Source organism: Acomys minous, assembly GCF_964271855.1.
Source record: "Acomys minous genome assembly, chromosome: 3".
In the NCBI taxonomy this organism is placed as follows: Eukaryota; Metazoa; Chordata; class Mammalia; order Rodentia; family Muridae; genus Acomys; species Acomys minous.
Genome location: NC_140485.1, coordinates 93989827 through 94012952, shown reverse-complemented (window position 1 = coordinate 94012952; position 23126 = coordinate 93989827). Strand labels below are relative to the sequence as shown.

Sequence of the window (23126 nt, the reverse complement as noted above, 5' to 3'; positions counted from 1 at the left end):
GGAGCATCTCCTCACCAAACTCAATTGTCTCCTTTGTGTTGAGCTGGACAGCCATTAGTTACAACAGATCTAACCTTGTGGGCTCCTCACTAGCCAGAGGACAACAGGAGCTGGGGGTTCTGTTGCGGGCGGGGGGGGGGGGGGGCAGGGAGGATGCGGGAAGAATCCCTTTGCACTGACGAGTGCTCACAGGAAGCGCCTCTGCCTCTGTCTCACACTAAGATAGCATTTGCTGAAAATGTCAACAGATTGCTTCTTGAGTGTGAGCTGTGCAGACATCAAAAGCTTATTTTAACAGGGCATTTTCACTGAAAATCTCGCAGTTGGCTTAGGCGCTCTGAATGCCTCTGACTGTTATTATTTGGATTAGAAGTTCTCCTTGGGTTTTACTGGGTTCACATAAACCAGGAAGTAACCAGAATAGACCCCTTCCCAGAACCGGAGCTTTCAGACCATTACTGTAGGAAAATCTGCCCTTTGTGTAGGCTGCATTTTTAGCAGACCTTTTTCCTCCCTCCCCTATGCCCCGCCCCCTTTCTCCTAGCAAGGCTTAGTTGCTATGCAGGGACTTAGTGCTCCCTCGTGGGGATCAGTTCCAGACTTCGGATTTGATTTGAAACAAGCCGAGCAAATTTGCCTGCATGTGATTTCAGAATGCTTTTTTTTTTTTTTGCCCCCCTGTTTTCCTATTTCTCTCACCAGGCTACTGAAGGAAGCTGAGAGGCAAGCCACTATTTGAGTCCCCGTAATGCTGGCCTGATTGTCTCAAGTATTTGGTATGATTCAGTAGGCACAGCGGAGATGAAGGACCTCCGCACCGCTGCTCGCCAAGCAGGCACCGGGCTCAGGAAGCTAATTGCAAGAGGCGGATGGACGACAGCAGCAGAGTCTTTTCCCCTCCCCTTTTCACTGGGGTCTTTTTCCCCCCAATCCTTCCTTTTCCTTTTCCCTCTCCATATCACAGTGACTAGATGTGACTCAAAAAGTTAATGGTAATTGCTCTTATCTTAATTTAGAGAAGAGAGAGAGAGAGAGGAAGTGAGAGAGAGAGAGAGAAATGAGTATAATTTGCAGATCTGAGCGCAGGTCATTACAGGTGCGTTATATTAGTGTATTCATGAGCCCCTTGGGACAGGCATGCTGAGATATCCAATAACTTTCTTAATGTGTAATTACACACCATCGAACTATAATTGATTAATTGAAAAGAGAATGTAGGCAGATGTGAGGGCAAGACTTGTGCTGCTCATTAAATGAATATGTCCTTGCTTCTCTTTAATAAGTTAAGTGGAACTACTCAAAAGCAATTAAGTCAGTAGTGAAATTCATTAAATTTTAAGTAATTATTGGTATAAAATCCTGTAATAAAATCCAAGACTTTGCATAATTCTATTTCCAAGGGACGTATGACGAGTCTCTCGTGGTAATTCTATGAGGCAGAAGGAGCAGTCCAGAGAAAACTATATCTTGGGCTTACTAACGTTCCGTATGAAAATCATGTGTGGGGTGCCCTGTGTGGACACACTGCTGCCGTCCTAGGCCAGGCACAGAAAGTGTGTCACTTCATCCCAGGAATGCAGCAACACTTCCAAAATCATTTTGTTCACTAAAAAGCTTAATTTGAATAGCTGTTTTAAAAAATGAAAGAATACTTTCTTTTTTATCTTGAGCTCTCCGTGTAGACAAGGATGACACCACTACAGGAGGACAGGCAGTGTGGCCCAACATGCCTGGTTTATGCAGTGCTGGAGACTGAGGCTTTGTGTATCCCAGGCAAGAGATCTACCAGCCGAGCCACAGTCTCTGCCTGAAACGCCTACTCTAAGATGTGATGCTTTGAATATTGCATTTGATACGTTCTCCCAAAGTAAAAACGAATATGGGGGTTGTAGACAACACAGAGAAAATTCTTTATAAGTCCTCACTCTCATTAGGGAAACAAACCTGGGTTGCTGGGGTCAGGGAAAGGGATGAGGCCACTGTCCCCTGAGCCCAGGAACCTGGCAACTAAAAATAAAAAATAAAAAAAATGTGTCGGGGCTGGAGAGATGGCTCAGAGATTAAGGGCACTGACTGCTCCTCCAGAGGTCCTGAGTTCAATTCCCAGCAACCACATGGTGGCTCACAACCATCTGTAATGTGATCTGATGCCTTCTTCTGGCCTGCAGGTGTACGTGTTGGCATAGCACTGTATACATAATAAAAAAATAAATCTTTAAAAAAAATGTGTCAAAAAGAATGCCAAGTCAGCCAATGCTACCTCATTGCAAACACTCCTGCTAACTCCCTAGGCCTGGGAGAGACTTAGGAGTCATAGCACATTGTGGAGAAGCCAACAGGAAGCCACACCAGCATGGCTTCTTGATTCCTCCATGTGTTGGGTATTTCTTGAGCATCTACTCAAAGCCCTTAGTAAAAGGCCTTTATGTACACAAATAGTTTAGTATATATAATACACACACATATAATTTGTATGTGCATAGTTTGATCATGCAAGTTAAATTATCTTGTAACACTCAGGGGAAGACATACTGGGGACATAGTGTAATTGGTAAGAGTGCTGGCCTAGCGCACAGGACACCCTGGCTCCGTTGCCTAGCAACGCATAAACATTAACAAGGACAAAGGCACGGTGGTGCACACGTGCATTCCATCACTCAACAGGTTCCAGAATCATAAGTTCAAGGTCATCCTTGGTTACGTAGTGCGCTTCAGATAAGCCTGGGACACATGGGACCTTGTCTCAAAACGAATATCCAGCTGCTTCCATCACTTGCTGGGGTTCATTTTTCTTCAGTGAGGTGTGAGCTGGCCGACTAAGTCACAGAGCAATAGGACCCACTGGCCTCTGGAGAAGCTCCTACCATTGCGGAAAGCATTGCTAAAGCTAAAATCAAGTCAGACCAAATAAGTACGCTAGCAGGCTCAGAAAGAAAAAAGCCAGGTCAGAGGAAAGCCATTAGCTCTCCCTTCCTGTGTGTACGTTCTCGCGCTATTACAGGCACCCTGTTGTCCTGAAGCTCTCTTTAATTTTGAACATGACCTTGACCATCTGAATATGAGGAGTTCAACTATTTTAAAGAGGAGTCCTGGTAGGTGTGGTGGGGCACACGCCTGTAACCTCAGCATCTGAGAGGAGGGTGCAGGGGGAGGCTCCAAAGTTCAAGGCCAGCCTGGGCTACCTGAAACCCTTTTATCAAAAGGTCAAATAAAAACTAAAGAGGAGGAGCCCTGATCAAGGAAGCTGCGGTTACTTCTAAGCTTAAACAAGTTCACTCTGTGACATTTCTCTTGAATTATTTTGGATTTCTGATTCACTGTCAATCACGAAATACCTAATACATGTGTTTGAACATTATCAGGAATAAAAAAAGAGGAGGGGGGAAGATACTAAAAACCTCAATTATTTGTTCACTTTCAAAAGGAATTTGTCAGGTTATTAGAATAATTTATGAATGTGGTAACACAAGAAATCCTAGCTGAGGGATCAACTAACAAATTCTCTTTTGTGAGCTCGGTTTTCGTTTTCTCTCTCAAAAATCATTTTATGTTAGTGCCATGTCCTACGTTGTAAACCCAGAAAATTCGACACCATGTTTTTATCATATGAAGACTTTGAAATGTTTCAGAGACATTATTGGCTGGACATTGTCTCTTCATCTAGAGCCATCACGTACACAGTACCAGATGTAAAAACACACTAACCTCATGCAAGCAAAGCAGTGTCTCTTGAGTCTTTTGCCATTTAAAAAAAGAAAAAAACAATTTTATTTGCAGAGGGAATGTGCACTTGGCCCAGCTCACATGCAGAGATCAGAAGACCATGTGTGGGAGTTGCCTTTCTCCTACGAGTGTGTGTCCCAGAAATCTAGCGCAGGGCATCCGGCTTGGCATCGGGTGCCTTTACAAGCCATGCCATCTTGATGCCCATTCCCTGCCATTTTTCTTGCTGTGTTTAAGAACAAATTCTAAAGGGCTTGTGAATTCTATTCATTATTTCACTCTTTCTCTCAGAAGTTGGGTTTAAAGAGGGGTTGTTCCTTTTACTGAACACCATATGCAAACACTTATTACTTATTATCTTAGCTAACATTTACAGCGACCCTAAATGGCCAGTACAGTTAGCATCCCTTGACAGGTGTAGAAATGGACCGTCCCAATGCTCCAAAGCCAACAAGCCCCACGGCCAGCGTAAAGTCTGAGCCACCAGAGTGTGCATGCTGGATGCCCGTAAGCAGTTTTCAGAGGGACGAGATGGCTGTGGCCTTGGGGAGGAAGTCACTCAAGGTTGGGACCTTTTCTTCCTAGTTTATATTTGTACAGTTTAAATCACAGAGACTCCAGAATTTCCCTAGATCAGAAATAGTCTTAAACTTCAGTTTCCTCCTTTTATTTTTTTTTTATCATATTTTCTTCACTAGACACAACTAGTGACTCAATAAGGCTGATGTTCAAATTTTTAAGCTAATAGCCGGGCACAGTGTCACACACCTATAATCCCAACACTCAGGGAAGGTAGAAGCAGATGGATTTCTGTGAGTTCGAGGCCAGCCTGGTCTACAAAGCAAGTCCAGGACAGCCAAGGTTATACAGAGAAATTGTCTCAAAAAACAAAAACAAAAAAAAAGTTAAGCTTATGAAACAATTGGCCCGATAAGTTGTCTGCATATGCTAAGGAAGTCAGAAGAATTTGACGGCTGAGATTTTTGGACAGTCGTTTGCAGGGTCTCTTTCTCACCTTCCATCTGTGAGAAGTCTTTGTTTTCATCGCAGTGTGCCTGGACTGTTTTTGCCCACCTTCTAGAAGTTTCCCCCATTTGCCTTTCAATCTGGGGAAGCATTCTTTCATAAGAATAATTCCTGGCTCAGATACCTAATACAGACCCTGCCACCTAAAAGACAAATGTAACACTGGCTGCTTTGCTCTCAAGCTTCTGAAAATGCACTATCAGGGAAATTCTGTTCTCACTTACAGAAGGGTACCAGCCCAGGCAGACCCCACCTGCTCCCCCTCCCACATGCATGATGTGCCTGCTCTCACCATCGCTTTACATCCTCTCAGGCATGCTTGTGCCTTGCCACCCACCCTCTAAGGAAACCCTCAGGTTTCATCTGTTCTGGGGAACCTACCTTTCTTAATAAGTCCAACCCATTGTTTCTAATTAGGTGACCCTTTACTTCATGGTGTGTGTGTGTGTGTGTGTGTGTGTGTGTGTGTGTGTGTGTGTGTTGTCCCCAAAGCACCCTGAAAATTTACAACACACTTGAATATATTCAAATATAGTTTAAATTTATAGTTTGATCTATGCCTACTACACTGGGGCAGCAGTAGGCTGCCAATAAGGTATCCAATAAATACATTTCATTGAAAGACAAACATCTTCAAATTCTCTCTCTCTCTCTCTCTCTCTCTCTCTCTCTCTCTCTCTCTCTCTCACACACACACACACACACACACACACACACATGCCCTTATTCTTATATTAATTCCACTTCTGAGATATGTCCATAACATTAAATATACAGATTTTTAAGGTCGTGAAATCTGCATAGACACTGAATTGCATAATAGGTCCTCTTTCCATGCTGCATGTACAAAAGAATAAATTAGAGGCATAAGAAACTATTCAGACAAAATAAACCAGGGAGACCACATCCCTGGAGAGAAGGTATTTTTGGTTTGAATTATCAAGACTGACTGTCTCCATTGATGCAGCTCAATTTTCAACTTGGCTGATTAGATGACAGTCAGACACTGCTTAAAAATCAAAATGCATGAAGGCTAAAGAAAAAAAATGAAGATAAAAATTTCATTACAACTTGATTTTTCCATGTTATTTATTTTTATGTATTCATATGTAAACATTAAATTAGTTGAGAAAAACGCTAGATAACTGTTTGATATGAGTTGAATGCCATAGGCTCAGAAACACTTGAATAATGTCTTCATTTGCTTTCATGTTTCTTTATGTACATAGCCACATTTCTGCCCAGGATGCATAATTTTGCCTTCATATTTTATGTTTTATATATCTATGCACTGGTATTGCTCATTTTCAAATTTGAAGCCACCTAGCAAATACACAAATATTTCTCTAATCCAAAAGTGGTATTTACGTCACTGGTAATGCCTTTTACGTTTATCAAGCCATGTTAGAATCAAGTTTAGATTTGAATTTTCCTTTCAAATGAGCCCACACCATGAGATGTGGGTACCAAAAATGCCAGAGAGCTTTACCGAACTTTATCCACAATATAACATGGCACAAAGTGTAGTCATAACATTCAGATGCAGGAAACACACCTGTGGACTTTGTCTCTTATGTAATTCGGATCATCTCTAAAGAACGCTGCCCGGGATGATGGGGGTGGGGCATCTTAATTTACAAAATATCATGCCCTCTACGCTACTCTGAAAGGCACGGAAGAAAAGAACACGGCTACTTTTCTAAATCATCTCCATAGAATATTAACGAACGCACAACTTTCTGGATAATTAAGGCAAAAAGTACTGTTTATTATTTTAAAGCCAGCTTAACTGGGGTCTGTTTTAACTAGTTCAACATTTTGTTTCTTGCAAAGCTTTCTACGGATCGCGTTGTGGTCAAGTTTATCTCAGTAATGTGCCAGGCCAGGGTAATCCGGGGCCACCTCGCCCCACCCTGCCATCTCCACCTCAGCAGATACAATCCGGAACTAACTTTTGGGCATCTCATTTTTCTCGGGACTAGAACCAGGGATGTGGGCTAGCGCAGGCGCTCACTCAACAAATAACCCCTGAGCAGCCGCTTCACAGTTCACCGAGTCTCTATCACCACGGGCTGTTAAGACGCCATTATTTTAATACCTCAAGGGAGAAAGCACTGCCAGTTAAACAACGACAGGTCATCAATTGTAATATGGGACTCCCATTTTTGAGTTGTTAAAATCATAGTGTGTGTGTGTGTGTGTGTGTGTGTGTGTGTGTGTGTGTGTGTGTGTTTGCGTGCATGGGGGCGGGGGAAGAGCGGGCTCAGAATTAAAAAAAATGCGTGAGGCAAGCACGGTCCCGGAGGTCCGGAGATGAACAAGACAGACAACAGACAACTCTGCTGCCTCACCGAGCTCTCAGCCAGGAGAGCCCGTGAAAAACCGAGGAAAATGTCCTCTCTAAGTGGCTCCATTCCTGAACACACTCAACCATGCAACAGGAAATAGGGGCTGTGTGGAAGGCAGACAAGAGGGCTCTCCACAACCCACGATGCTCCGGGCTGCAACAGCAGGACGTGAAACAAACAAACAAATCCACTGCCAAATGCAAGGGACCGACATTATTTTGATGGCTCTCGCTTTCCTGCACCGGCTTGTCTGCAGCTTCACCATCTATCTTCCTCTTTCCTGGTCAACTGGCTCTCACCGCCTTAACATCCCTGACTTCCGTTTTTGTCTCCTTTATTACTCACATGCCATTTTTTCAACTCTGGTATATATATATATATATATATATATATATATATATATATATATATATATATATATGTATATATATATATATATATATTCCTACAATAGGCCCTCATTAGCTTTTTCTTCTAAGTAGAAACCAGGTACATGACAAAAAAAAAATGTGATTGATTGAGTTCTGGCTGTTAGCTGTGCACTTTTATATTGATAAATGGACATCCTGTTTGATATCCTTAGTTTATTTCATAGTTGTTTTATGGTTTCCTATAAAATGTTAGAGGCAAATTCGCTCTGTTACTTTAGGAATTGATGCAGTCTAGCAATTAAACTCATGGTAGTTGGCCGGGCAGTGGTGGCGCACACCTTTAGTCCCAGCATTTGGGAGCCAAAGGCAGGTGGATCTTTGAGTTTAAGGCCAGCATGGTCTATAGGGTGAGTTCTAGGACAGCCAGGATTACATAGAGAAACCCTGTCACAACAAAAACCACCTCTGACAAAAAAATAATGGTAGTTAAAGCCTAAACTGGCCTTAGTGGGCTGAAGAGACGGTTCCAGGGTGAAGGGCACACACACCGATCTTGCAGAGGACCCAAGTTTTGGTTGCTAGCACCCATATCTGCTGGTAACTCCAGCTCCAGCGCATCAGACCCTCTCATCTGGACTCTTAAGGCACCTGCACTAGCCTGCACACACCCACATATACACACATAATTAAAAATTAATAAAACCATTGACCTTAGTGATAAAAAAAGGTAAAAAGATCTTCAAAAGGAGACTTAGAACTTATATATACATTAGATTCTCATATTTCCAAATTTTATGTCATATATATGTATATGTTTACAGATATTCTGTTAGCGTCCCAAGTCTACATAATTTATATATGCTTCGGATCTTTTCATGCAGCTGCCTTGAAACCAGAAGGGCAAAGGTTTCCTTCAAGCTTCAGAAGAGGAGAGCTCTCCGGCAACCAGGGCCTCAGATAAAATCAAGGCACCCACATGCCCCAAAGCCTCGGGATGCGAGCAGGAGCTGGCAGCTCTGGCCCATCCCCACGTGGCTTCTTCTCCAAATACAAAGAACTAAAAGGAGACTTAAGATCTGGTTTGTACAGGTGGGAGGAGAGAGGAGGTCCAGTGTGGTCTGGGGGATGTTTGTGCAGGAGGGAAAATGGTCTTGAACCACAAGACCACAGCAGCGAGAGGAGCCCAAAGACCTTTTGACAAAGTCAGAGAACAAAAACGGAGGCCACCACTCAGGAGACAGCAGAGGAATGGACAGAAGACACAGGAGAGCTTGACTCTACACCCCCTCAGCCTGTGTAGAATCAAGATGGGCTTGCCAGAGAGCGCAAATGGACCACCCTTATCAGAGCTGTACCTTGCTGAGTTTAAGACCATTGCATAATTTCCAGAAGGTCTTGTGTTTGTCTGAAAGCCAGCTTAGAATCCTATGGAAACATAGATGTAAGTTCAAGACTAGAGGGATCTAGAAGATGCGTAGAAAGATGGTGAGATAGGACAGCTCTCTCTGGATAGCAATCAATCAGTGCCTGGCGTTTCTTGGGCCATTCTACTTTTCAGCGCTGTTGCAGTCACTAACTTAGGAAACTGGTACACAGTATGCTACGCATTATATATGTCCGATGATGTCTTATTTGCTTCAGTAGGAATATCATACGGATCAACTTTTGGTGCTTGTGTAGCTCAGCTGTAACATTAAAGCAACAATCTGTACATTCAAATCCAGTGGGTGTCACACGTGGCCTTGGTTAGAACAACAGCATCAGGGAGAAGGACTTTCGTCACTTGTAACTATTTTTGAAAAGCTGATTAGGTTCCAAGTGAAGTGTGGCAGTTGCTATCCCATTTTAATGGTTCTTATTGTGAGTTCATGATAAAGTGGTCCTAGCAATGGCATGACAAATCCAATACATGGCTACAAGAACAGAATGACCCTTCATCGCTGCCATGGCGCTGGCAGGTACTGGTGCACTAGGTTGCAATGGAAGTTGGTCTTATTTTAAAACAAATACATGTAGAACTAGAGGCCTGATAGCAAAGATTCAAGCCATTCCTAGCACTGGGGTGTATATATACTTCATCTTTAGGACTTTAAAAAACATAGCCTCCCTGACCAAGGCATACAAGGTTGTACCAGCAGGGAGGAAACAGCACAGCACACAAGCAAGCATCATTTGTCTTATGTGTGAATAGCTCCAAAGCTTCCAGCTCCTGTCTTAATTAGCATCAATGCAGTATTCCCAACCAGGGAAGATGCACACTAAAACCTTTACCAAAAGCAAAAAAACAAAACCTCCCCATTGAAGAAGAAAGCTCATATGCTCCATAATACTCCAGGAGAAAGACCTAATTAAAAATGGGCTAGGGAATGTAAACAGTGGCTTCTGAATAAAAGAAATAAAAATGGCTAAGAAATACCTCAAGAAGTGCTTAATCCCTAGCAACTAGGGAAACACAAAACAATTTCAAGATTTCGTCTCACCCCTGTCAGAATGGCTAAGATCAACGAAACAGCTGACAATAGATGCTGGCAAAGGTTGTGGAGAAAGAGAAAAACATTCGTTCGCTGTCTGTGAGGATGCAAATTGACGCAGCCACTCTGGGAATCTGTATGGGGGAATGCACAGACTACACAGCGAAAACCACTCCTTTGCACGTGCCCAACGGACTCAGCATCCTATTCCACAGACACTTGGCCAGAAGCGTTCACGGCCACTGAGTCACAATAGGCAAGAAATGAACACAATCCAAATGTCCTTTGACAGATGAGTGGATATTGAAAAGACAGTGCATGTACCCAATGGAATACTAGTCAGCTATGAAGAAAACTGAAATTTGCAGGTCAGTGGATGAACCTAGGAAAGACTATGCTGAGTGAGGTACCCAGACCCCAAAAGACAAACATCCCATGTTCTCACTCATCTGCGGTTCCTAGCTTCAAAGTTTCAGTGAGTGTACATTACGGGGTAACCACAGAAACCAGAAAAGCACAGAGGGACCACAGGCAGGGTGAGGTGTGTGTGAGAGGGAACAGCAGGATACAGGTAATGAAACATGGAAAATGGAAAAAGGGGAGGCCCCCAACTGAGGAGGAGGGAGGGAGGGAAGTGAACATAGGAAAAGGAGGGATAAGGAACAAATAATACCAGTGCTGTCTGATAAGGTCTCATGGACTCATGTTAGCTTATATTTACTTAAAATTACACACAGTGAGGGTATGCACGTATGCACACACACACACACACACACTTGAAGGAAGTTAAGCCACTTGAGTTGACAATGGTCTTTACAAGAACTATAGACTCACTATAAACTTCCTGTACCAGGTACAAGAAACTTCCTTCTGAATAGTTGATCAGGGTGGTCCAGGTGACTCCCAGAACAATACAGACTATCAATGTAGCTCCTAGCTGCCTCTAAGGGCTTGAGGATAGGCCCCTGTTGCTGAAAATATGGCACACTTAGTACACTAAATGACTGGAGTTAGGCCTCATCCGAAAGTCCCTTTCCTGTGGTCTAGCATTCATGGTTCTGGAAAATACTGTGCAAGCTGTGAAGGGAGGGAAGCAATTCGTAGTCCAGCCAGCTGCAACACCTATGACAGTGACCAGCCTGGCCAGATATGTATAAAGGTGCTGTAAGTGGCACTCACGTGTTGGTGAAAACCAACAGCCCCACTCAATAGGAGGGGAGCCGTACCTTAGAAAAGAATCTCCCTCCACTTTGCCAGACCAGCAGAGTTCCCTACTAAATACTTAGCTGTGTTCTAACTCTCATCCTTACGCCCACAGACAAGGGTAGCTACCACCCTTCATCACAGAAGCAAATGAGGACCATCACAGGAAACCGCAACTAGACGCAACGCAGAGATCAGCGGGTAGTGAGGGGCCCAGCTGCAAGGGACGCATTGACATCAAAGCCCCTACATTCAGGGCTCGGGAATCATTGAGGAAGAGGAGGCAGGAGGTTGTAAGAGCCAAAATAGCAAGAAGCTCTCCGTGAAACAGTCTCTCCTAGAAATGGCTGCACCAATAAGATCAGCACAGTGGTTATGGCCGTGGGCATTCCACTGAGGAACGGGAAGTTTCCACAGTGTTCCACCCCTAGACAAGGAACCACAGGGAACTAATGACTGCAGGGAGGTGAATTAGCTTCTCCTGGGGATAAGCTCCCTGATTGGCAGTCCAGTGTAGAGTAACAGTGGTCAGCCCTGAAACCATATACATACACACAACAAAGAGAGACATAGCAGGTTGTGTGTGTGTGTGTGTGTGTGTGTGTGTGTGTGTGTTTATAACTATAATAATCAAAGAAAAAGAGGTTATCAACTTGAAGGGAGCATGGAGTAGTTGTAGGGGATACATAGGAAGGGCTAAAGAGAGAAATGAGAAGGGGAAAGCAATGTAATTCTATTTCGATTAATAACAATATTATTAGTTAATTAATAACAACAACAACAATAATAATAGTAATAATAATAATAAATCAAGAGAAAGGGGGCAAGTACGCAAGATTAGTCTCTAGTTGGTGAGTGGTTGAGCTGGGATAAAGCACATGGGGTACATGAATGACTCACGTAGTGTTGAACATTGGAAACTTCCCATAGTAAATTTTAATCTATAGAAACACTAGGAATTCCCATGAGGTAGAACTATTAATGCCCCATAAGTGTGGTCAGGTAAGAGGACTCCTCCACAGACCTACCTATCGGCCATCTCCTTGGTCTTCACGCCCTCCATGCTTGGCTAACTGAGATGTGACACACGGTACAGGATACAGGGCCTGTACTTGCCTACCACCCTGCCTCCCCTCTGCTCACTACACCTGCTCCCTTACACACTGACTCCTATAAATCAACATCCATCAAGGCATCAAAAGCATCTCCCATTCAGTGCACAAGAATCTCATCCTCTTTCACACACCGGAACTTTCCCAGCGCTCTTTCAGGACATGGCTTATTTACTATACAGCGATAACAACCATGACAATCAGAAGAATCACAATTGCACAGCAAATCTGTACCGACACCAGGGACACTAGCTCCACCGTTGTGTCCGGTCTTTACAGTCTCCTCTGAGGCTTTGTGGGTGAAGATTATAAACCCGGAGAAGCCCAAGAGATAAACCCTGGGTCTACTATGATGTCATAATTATTTTACACCTTTACATCTACGGGGCAAACTTGCCTTTTTTACCCAAGAGCCCACATACTTAACAACTGCCATGCTGGGTATGCCTGGGTCTCCTAGTGAACAGTGCACTCTAGGCACAGACAGTAACCTTTTCCTATCCCATGTCTCTATCTGCTAATCTAGTGTGGTGCACAGAAGATGCTTGTGAGCTGAGCGCTGTTCTGACACAGGCATTTCTGAAGCCGGAGAACGCCGTGTACACCTTCTAACCCACCTGCCTGCCTCCCGAAGGAACCAAGATAGAACAGTCAGCTCAGCTCCTCTCCCCATCACCTCTGTTGATGAGGCCACAACACAGGAATAGTTTTCATCTTTTCCCTTCGCTGGCATTGTAAGTGACCAGAAAGAATTCTTTCCCATGCTATTTTTATTTTGCCTCCCAGCTGTGGGCTCCCTCCCTCCCCTTCACAACCCTCACTCTACCAGCTCGAGGGAGTAGCCACAGAGATTCAGACTCCGGGTGATGATTCCGGAAGTTGACGTCAAGCTGAACAAGCTGAATGAGCTGACTTTGCCCTGCACTTCTTCCTCTTCTGTCCCTCTCAGGGCTTCCTACACTTGCTCGCTTTCTAACCAGGAATCTCAGCTCTGGGGATGCAGAGAATACCTGAGGCTCACTGGCCAACCTGCCCTGCCTAATCAGTGAGCCTCAAGACAACAAACACACAGCACACGTGCGCGCGCGCGCACACACGCACACACCCACACACCAAAATGGTCACAGACATACAGACACACACCAAGATAGACATACACACACAGACAGACACATACACACACAAGATAGACACACAGCAAGATGGACACAGACACACAGAAACACACAGACACACATACCAAGATGGACCCGGGCACACAGACACAAATCAAGATGGACACAGACATACACAAACACACAGACACACACACCAAGATAGGCACAGGCACATAGACACACACCAAGATTCACACACACACACACACACACACACACACACACACACACACACACACCCAGAGATGTCAACTCCCTTGTCTCTTCACTTTCTCCTGTTCTCCAAACCTTTCAACAACTTGTTCTACTTGTAAGTCTTCTCCTTCCGAGGCCCAATTGCACATTCTATTTCTACAAGAGTTTTTGCCCAGCCAAATCATGAGAACTAACAAGGAACTGGCTAATGAGAAAATATGAACTCAAAATATCCTTAAGGATTTTCTCTCAACTGTAGCTCCTACAGTCAGTCTCACCCGCTGAATGAGCATCTTATTAGGGGTGATAAGAAGGCTTGCAGTCCCAAGCTTGTTTCTCCAAGGAGAAACTTAATGATCATAAAGGGGCTGACAATGGAGTTGGAATTTGGGGCAGGTGCTGGATACCATGGTTGGCTCTAACTGTTCTCCTTCTCGGCTCTTGAATGCTATGTTGCCATTAGTGTTAAGATGGCACCAATCCCCTACACTTTCTTTTACTCAAAGTTGTCTTTCCCCTCTTTCACATACACACACACACACACACACACACACACACACACACACACACACACACACACCTGCCTATGGAGAGCTAGGTGGCCACACTGAACTGTGCCCATCATACAGGACTTGTTCATCTAATCATCGGTCTTTATAGCCTTGGATTTCCAAAATTAATTTAAAAACCACAAGGAAACCACTATGTTACCACCAACAAAAGAATCTTGGCCACCAAGTGAAATATCTAGTCGTGCGTATAGTACATTAGTGTGAAGGCACACGTCACAGTTTGGAATGTAAACAGAAAAGTCAATACCATCCGGGAACTGTACCATTGCGTTCTTTGTTGGTGCCTTCTGACTATATGCACTTGTGCACTCCAGGCATTGATTTTGCTTTGCTTTTTTGTAAGTTACTAAATATCCTTGCCTCTTCCAAGAAGCATGGGCCGGGGAGAGGCACAGAGACAGACAACCGACCATCAATAACGCAGAGCCAATGTCCTGTCTACGTGGCCTAGGCCCCTTTTCTGTCAGTTCCTGTGGCCCAGGGGACAAGCCTTCCAGCTGTGCACTCCTGACCACCTGGGAACTCCAAAGCCCTCTCTGCTCTCAGCACTTTCCTCACAGTATTCCAGCTGGCTGCTTCTGGGGCTGCAGCTAGCCATGGAAGAAGATGCCAGAACCAGCCTTAAACTAAAAAGGCGCTTTGGAGTAAACTGTGCAATCCTCCCTATTAGAGTCTTTAAAACTCTGCTTGAAGCTGTAGTAAGGAAACTTCAAGGAACTCCTATTTCTCTCTTACGAATGAACAATTCTTTTGGGGGGAAAAAAAAGCAGAACTGGTCAGGCCTTCCCAACAGCGAAACACACTGCTTTTCTTGCATCTGGCAAAATAGTTTTTTTTAAATGTTCTTCTTAGAGAAATAGGGCTACTTGTGTTTCAGTCTTCTTCCTTTTTTAGAATCATAGGAAAGTATGCGGAACAAAGTAAAGCATTTCTACCAGCATCTGCGATGAAGATTGCCCCAAACCTCTCAAAACTACTGGCAAGACAGTACTGCTGTAAGCCAGGCAATGAAATGCATTTATTTCCTCTAAAGGTATCTGGAAACGATGTTCACATTTTTTTTTAAAAAAAAATGGTTTTCTTCAGAATACTCTCAAGTTCATTAACTTTTCCAATACACAGGGGAAGTTAAGTATGGTATATTGGTCTTCATAATCTCCCTAAAGAGAAGTAAGCCACTCCTGAAAGCATTCTGCTAGCAAAGCATCATAAATTCTCTCCTCCTCTAACCCCCAGGCCTGGATGACCACAGCTACCAAGAAAGCATTAAACACAAAGTGAAAATGTCCTGCGAAATATGTAATGCTATAATAGACCTGGATGGTAAGAGCCCTCAAGTACAACATCAGGGAGGTCACATTTTCATAGGAACAGATGTATTTATGAGCAGCGAGTCTGCCTGCAGGTTAGTCGGTCAAGGGCACCGCACACACACAGGCTGAGTGGGGCTATTGTGATGGAGCCTGCTGCGCTGAGTGGAGGAGGTTCTCTCTGTCAACACGCAGCTGCTGCAGCCGCCATGGGGAAGGCCTGTATTTTTCACTCTTCTCCTGCTCTCTGGCCACTTTGTTTCTAATGAACGGCTGGTGTCAGAGCCAAATCCAAAGGCTGTTACACTCGGGAATTCCTAATGCAGAGACCTGGCAAAGCTCTGCACTATTTGGCCAAAAAAATCCAAACAGAAATTAAGCTACCTCAAACGTAACAACCAAGCATCTTCATTTTCTTTCCCTGTTTTCATTTAGTTGGAGCAAATGTTTTGCTTTAATGCAATTGAAAAGAAAAAGAACATTTAGGGACAACATACTAGATTCTTCATAAAGCTGCATTTTTCAAAAGCAGTGTTTGACTCTCTAAATAAACGACAATTCATTCTCTGTTTACTTTAGGTAAACAGAAAATGCATTGCCGAGCACTCGCTTTCAAAAGCTAATCAAGAACGTTAGGTCCCAACAGATTCATTTAATAGAAATATAATAGGCAACCCTGCTTGCTTTTCATCTTGTCTCGCTGTAAATGCTAAAATGAACAGCAAATTAACCTTGCGTTGGAACCGAGTTTCATCACAGCTGATGCCCCTCTCCTCTCTCGACAGTAAACATCCTCTCCCCCCACCCCACACCCCATCCTGTCACTACTTTGCCTCCTTCTGCAGGGGAGAGACATGGGGTTTGGCAAGACAGTGGAGAACGACTTCAATGCTAAAGGGAGCGCTGTGTGTCAGATGGGCTATATCTCTCCTAACAGAAGCAAACTCAGCAACCGGGTGTTGGCTACAACAGCAACACACTTAGGGCGTGGGAGGAAGGGTGGGACGGTGGGGTGGGGTTTTCTCCAAGCTCCATGTTATCTAAGTGTCATTTTCTCTTCACCAGCCATTCTCCAAGTGGCTGCTTATAAACTACAATGTGAGACAAGCTAATAAAGATAGGGCCATTCAAGCTCTAAAACCAGACAGAGAAGATTCGCAAACAACTCTGAGGTCTTATCATTAATAGGCAGTGATATCAGAATTAGCACTTACAACTCTACACAGAAAAATATATATATATATATATATTCCATAAATTACGCAACCGTGAACAAACCCTTGCAAACACTGTTCCCACTGTGCTAAAGTAGCATTTCTAGACTTGTTGTAAGTGTGTCAATTCTTACAAGTAGTTCGCAGTTATTCTTGAAGGCAAGCCTTGGAGTTTCCTTAGCATAGTGCTGCTGGGGAAAACTTTCAGCACGTCCATCTTCGTCTCTAGCCTGAAGGGAAATATAATGGCCTATTTAGGGACTTACAAATAATGGAAGGAAGAAAAAAAAAAAAAGCTAAAAGCATAACAGCTTAGATCATTAAACAAACGGGAATCCGGTAATAACAACATTATTAAGAAGTTTTGTTTAAATACGCAGTATGCCTTTTAGGTATCAAAATTTGGGATTTGTTTTTCTTTGTGTTGTTTAGTTTGAACACTCGAATTCGTTGTGGTTTCAGATGGCACAGAGCAAACCCGAATCAGCTGATGGTGTTGCAGGTCACCGCCACCGGAGGGGTGCAGTGACACGACTCCTAGCAAGTCAGGGTTCTATGACATACATACGTGTTTAAACTTTTTGGCATGCTTAAGCAACCGCTAGATAATGCATTTTTAAGAAATTCTAATAGCAAGGCCATAAGAAAAGCAATTTGCATAGTTATAGTTTGAACTGTAATATTATTAGAGTTAAATTGATTCCCCTCAATGTTTAAATAAGGATCCAAAAGGATCCGTGATCTCACGAGAACAATGATTCTTCAATCAAATGCAGTAAAAAATAAAATTGATTTAATTAAGAAGCTGCATTAAAAGTTACTGGTTATTTTGATCTATGCTGTCAATTAAGGAAGCTGCCCTTTCCATAGAGGCGTTAACATTCTCCATCAGCAACACCCACTGCATCCTTCTCTCCCTAATCTCCACTGGGCTCTGGGTTGGAGCTGGTGTGAGGGAGAGGTGGGTGAAAGGGGCGTGTCCGAGGCACACTCATTAATCCATTCATGGGAGACATTCTCTCCTCCTCTTACTGTGCTCTCTCTCTCTCTCTCTCTCTCTCTCTCTCTCTCTCTCTCTCTCTCTCTCTCTCCCTCCCTCCCTCCCTCCCCCTTTCTCTCTCCTTTCTTCTTAGCACCTTTTGTCCTCTATCTCCCTCTTACATTTCCTCTTAGCCCTGTGCTCGCACTCTCTCTCTGTCTCTCTGTCTCTGTCTCTGTATCTCTCTCTGTGTCTCTCTCTCTCTCTCTCCCCCCTGGCCTCCTGAAACCCACAGCTGAGCTTGCCTCCCTCACATATGGCTTGCATATAATTATGCATATTCCATTTTGCACTGCATTAAAATGATGAGCTCTTGGCGCCCTGCCAGCTGATTTTTAAAAGCCCCAATGAAGTAGGAAAAAGGGAGAGAAACACAGGGAGAGCCGCACAGGAAGCAGCAGGTAGTTCTGTCTGCTGTCTCTTTAGATAAAATGTATGTCTGGCACCAAGGGAACAGCTGAGAACTACCTGTTGTGATGATATATGGGTCGGAGGGGGAGGGGCAGCGAGCAGAGTCAGTGACACAGCAGTGACAATGCTTACGTGCTATTTCTCTGACAGAGCGAAATCTGCCCTGACAAGTGTCACTCGGAGCTCCCCAGCTACGCTGTAGCCTGTCACTTTAAGAGGACTCCGTACTCTGCACGTTTGAGAGTGGCATCGCTTGTGTTTAATAAAGGTCTCTGCTACTCATCACGGGGATTCTAGGTGGAACTGAGAGATGGAAATGACACGGTCAGGAGTGGTTGGGTTATAACGAGTCTGTGCGGAAAGAGATTTCTCTGCTTGGGTCTCATTTTTAATATATCTTTTATGAAGATCTCTGGGATGTGGTGCCTTTTCATTACGCCGTTATCCCCTATAAAGCCTGAGTAAAATTAAAATGTGTTCTAGGATAGGCTGCATGTGACCGAGAAAGAAGTGAGCCTTGTGTCCTCTGGCTGAACAGTCAACTGAACCCAGTGATGAGCCTTCACACTGCACCAGGTCTCCCCCACAGGGACAGCACGGTGTAGGGTGACGGAACTCAAGGGGATCCACTTTACACCCTAACAGACAGAGGTAGCACTGGGGACACAGACCAAGAGAGCTGGAAGGAGGCTTTGAGATGCGAATGGGTGGCACCAGTATTAACTTCACAGCAACGTTCTAAGTCACCGTGTGAGGTACAGGCCTCTTCAAGGAAGGAGCCACGCTTATTTCAAGTAGCGCTTCCATGTCCGGTGACTTTCTTCCACCGATGAAAGATAGCACCTATCTGGATAACATCTAGACCCTATCATAAACAACTTGAGAAAAAAATACCACCTCAAAATATGTCTCAGCTGGTGGTGGGTTTATTACATTGCTGATGGATTGTGATACATATGTTCAGAAGCACAATTTGCATATCGTTTACGAAGGCTACTATTTACATATGTATGTCTATATTCAATATATATGTATCTTGTGTATAAATATTCATAAGGTGGAATATGTTTATTATGCATGTACTATGTATACACATTCATACACACCAGATGCCTACAGATATTTTAAACATAAGCGGCAAAAAAATACATTCATTCCACTTAGAGGCAAGGTGCTCACAATACTTGTTCTGTGTTTAAAGAACAAAAAAAAATGTACCATTATCTGAATTTGAGCGTGCGCTTTCTGGGTGGCATGCCACGCCTTATCATTAGAAGGCTTCATTAAGCAGCCACAAAAGAGAGTGGGCCCCGGGGACTGGGGACACCGGGAAATAGAGAAGCCAGAAATGTGTCTCTCCATTTAGCCATTGTGTTCACCTCCCAACCCTCCTTCAGACACTCAGCCTGACCAGAGTCCAAGAAATCCTATCCTCTGGGGCCGCTGAGGTGGCTCAGTGGACAAGGAAGCTAAGCCTGGAGGCCTGAGTTCAATCCCCAGGACCCAATATGGTGGAAAGAGAGAACTGACTCCCAGGCTGTCCTCTACACAGGCACCACGGCAAGGCTCCTCCGCTCCATGTCTATGCACGCACACAAATAAATCAAGCCATGAAAAGGGAAGAAAACTCCCACTGTCTAGCCATTCCCCGCACTTCCACTTGTGGCACAGAATGGAGAACATGCAACGCCCAAGGAACCTAGACCCATCACCCTTACGTGTGTGTGTGTGTGTGTGTGTGCGCGTGCACTAACACGCACCTCTCCCCAAAGCAACCCCACTTGCATTATGGAGTTTTGAAATGAAATTTTAAATTATTACTAAGTGGAATTAGGTGCATTCAATTAGGCAGGAACTCTACCATGGTTGCACATTAGAACCGCCTGGGCTGGGCTGTTTTCTGTTTGCTAACAGATGGGCTCCTGACACCCACTATCTCCCTGCCCACAAATCTAATTTAATTGGCCCAGTGTAGGGTTCAGGGTGTAGTTTTTTTTTTTTTTCTCAATCCATAAAACAAAACCAAATAACAAAAAGCTCTCAGATGGCGGCACAATGTGCTAGCAGATCCAAGAACCCCAGTCTAAGGAGGGCACCCTCTGGCATTGACGGGACACTGATGCCCTGTGTGCAATGCTCCGCAGCTGTGGCCCTGGCGTGGTGCTTACTTTAAAGGAGTGAGAGGTCAGGAGACCAGCGCGCATCAGCAAAACATCTTGTTTGTCCATGTTTGCCTCTTGGTTTCTGATGCGCAAATAGACTCGGAGAGTTTCTGCTCCCATTTCCTGGCAAAGGCCTTCCCTCACCTCTCCAACCAAGACCACTTCCTCCATCATGTTCTCTCTTAACTTGACTTCTGTCTCCCCAACAAGGGCACAGTTTTGTGGAGGTCAGGACAGGCTTGGGTCTCCCATCAGTATCTTTGACCACTATGTGGTAAACGCTCTCCAAGAATGCACTTTCTCGACATTGCCAGGGCATCCCGGGAGCCATGGTGGGTACACTGCAAGCAGCCCCACTAATCTTATATGTAGATTTATTTTAGAACATCTTAAAATCTCATACGTTAGTTTCTGTACTTTACCCTATATATATATATTGTATTTGGGGTACCAGATAGTGACACAGTGGTGGGGGTACAGACAGAGGAAGCCAACTGCCCCAGCAGAATGCTGAAATTATTCCAAAACTGCAGGTCAAGCAGACAGATTTGCAGCCTGTTTTGTTATTGTTACTAAATTCTCTACCAACAATACACATCTAATTGGCTACCAGAAGTAGAGCACCCTCCTCCCACCAGGCTCTCAGCGCCCTCAGGGCCAGAGGACAGTGTCAGTGTCTGCCTGCGCTCTGGAGTGACACGGTCTGAAGTGAAGGAAAATCGAGCCACAGGATGGAGGACCAATTCATTCCATGTGTCTTATTCCCAGCAGTTTTAGTCAGACTAATGTGCTAGATATATGTGCTGCTAAAAGGGACCCTAAGTGGGAGACTGCTTTGCTGCGTTTTACGACAGATGTGTAGTGATAAATGTGACTGCCAGGCCAAAGGTTCATATGTGACTTACTGTTCTGAGACAGCTTCACATGTTGCTTTTTTTTTTTTATTAAAGTTTAAAAAAAATCCTCACTAAACCTGTAAGATTTCTACATGGGCTTGTGCTTTTTGATACAAAAAGGAGTTAATTTGGTTTTTTTCGTTGTGTGTGTGTGTGTGTGTGTGTGTGTGTTTGCATGTCTGTGTGTTCACATTCTCATGGTGAGTGCAGGTGACTGTAGAAGCCAGAGGTGTCAGAGGTGTACAACACACACACACACACACTCTCTCTCTCTCTCTCTCTCTCTCTCTCTCTCTCTCTCTCTCTCTCTCTCTTTCTCTCCCGGACTTAGAAGTAGCTGCGAGTTCTCATGCACACATATACATACACACCTGGACTTAGAAGCAACTGTGACACCCCCGTCCCTCCCCCAACACACACACACACACACACACACACACACACACACACCTGGATGCTGGAAATGGAACCCTGGGTCTCTGCAAGAGCAGTGTGTCCTACATACTGCTGAGCCATCTCCCAGCCCTGTTTTTTGTTTTCTGACACAAGGTTTTTCTGTGTAGCTCGTGCTGACTTCAAACTCAAGGTCCCCCTGTCACATTCTCTCAAGAGCTGGGATTGTAGGTGTGTGTACAACCTCATGCATCTGTGGTCATGCTACACCTTAGTATTTAAGTAAATACCAGCTGACGTAACTCTGGCTAATGATATGATTTTCTACTCCAGAACCCTCTTCCTTAAACACTGCATTCACTTCTCTATGAAGCAATAACTTGTTTTTATCTTGAATTTCCTATGTAACAAATTTAATTAATTAATTAGTTTGTTTGGTTGTTTGTTTGTTTGTTTATTTTTGGTTTTTCAAGACAAGGTTTCTCTGTGTAGCCTTGGCTATCCTAAACTCACTTCGTAGACCAGGCTGGCCTGGAACTCACAGTGATCTGCCTGCCTCTGCCTCCCGAGTGCTTTGATTAAAGGCATCCGCCACAGAACTCATTTCTTTCTCTGGGAAAAAAAGCCTTGGTACAATGTTTATACTGAAGCAAAACCAGCCTTTCTTCCTTCTGGACAATGCCTTTAGAAAATACGAAACGTTCTAGAAACAATTCTATTTGTCTACCTCAGACAAGAGAGATGGTTCTGCCTCAATGGTTGTAGTGTAAACAGAAAGAAAACAAGCATTTGGGATTATACCTCCCTGGTGAACCGGAGTCTATATGCTTCAGTGTCACTGTGATGTCATTTATTTTGAGAATAAGGAAAGGTTTTGCCTGGAGTCAGAGCTAGGGGGCAGGGAAATATGGAGACGCTTCCAGGCTCTTCCAGGGCTATGGCAGATGCAGCTGTCAGCTCACACATGTGGTGTTGGTACCAGACTTGGGAACATCAAAAATAGTACATCTCAAAGTTGTGGGAATGGGTTTAGAGATGAAGCACTACAGAAACATAAGGGGAACATTAATTTCCTACTTTATAACTTAGATTTTGAATTAGAAGTAATAAAAGCCTCTTTTCCCAATGCATAGTAAGCGGATGAGAACTCCATTTTGGAAAGTTTGACTTCCATTTCTGATACCAAGTCCTTATATATCAAGGACACTCGGAAGAATTGATGGGCACCACAGACTGCCTCCTAGAGGCCATGAATGCCTTTACGTGCTGTAGGGTAGACCCGCGGGGAGCTCTGCCCTTGACTGGATAACATAGGGAGGTCTCCAGAGTGGCTCCCTGCCCTCCCCTGAGCTATACAGTGGGCCAGCTCCTTCAGACTAAATCCCCGGGTGACCTCCACTGGCTTCTTGTCCTTTACCCTCATGTCTGTAGGTAAAAATAGAATCCATCTCTCCTTTCCACTTCTGGAACATTTCTTATGCATCATTGAGCCTCCTCGACAAAATGTCAACCTGAGGATGCCA

General features: G+C 44.2%; 1 protein-coding gene and 1 long non-coding RNA gene across 3 annotated transcripts in view; one reads left to right on the top strand and one right to left on the bottom strand.

The window, feature by feature from the left end:
* SOBP (sine oculis binding protein homolog) overlaps positions 1 to 23126 on the bottom strand; it is a 172954-nt gene that overhangs the window by 48718 nt on the left and 101110 nt on the right. The window contains exon 5 of one of the 2 annotated variants that reach the window (XM_084774446.1): positions 16837 to 16932. The exons of the other annotated variant lie outside the window; for it this stretch is intronic. Within the exon in view, the coding sequence (XP_084630572.1) occupies positions 16837 to 16932 (96 nt within the window). The remainder of the gene's footprint in view (positions 1 to 16836; positions 16933 to 23126) is intronic. 2 annotated transcript variants of the gene reach the window in all.
* On the top strand, positions 8548 to 18539 carry LOC311593255. The gene is made up of 3 exons (XR_014777636.1): positions 8548 to 12988; positions 15073 to 15583; positions 18303 to 18539. It is a non-coding gene; the product is annotated as an uncharacterized lncRNA (long non-coding RNA).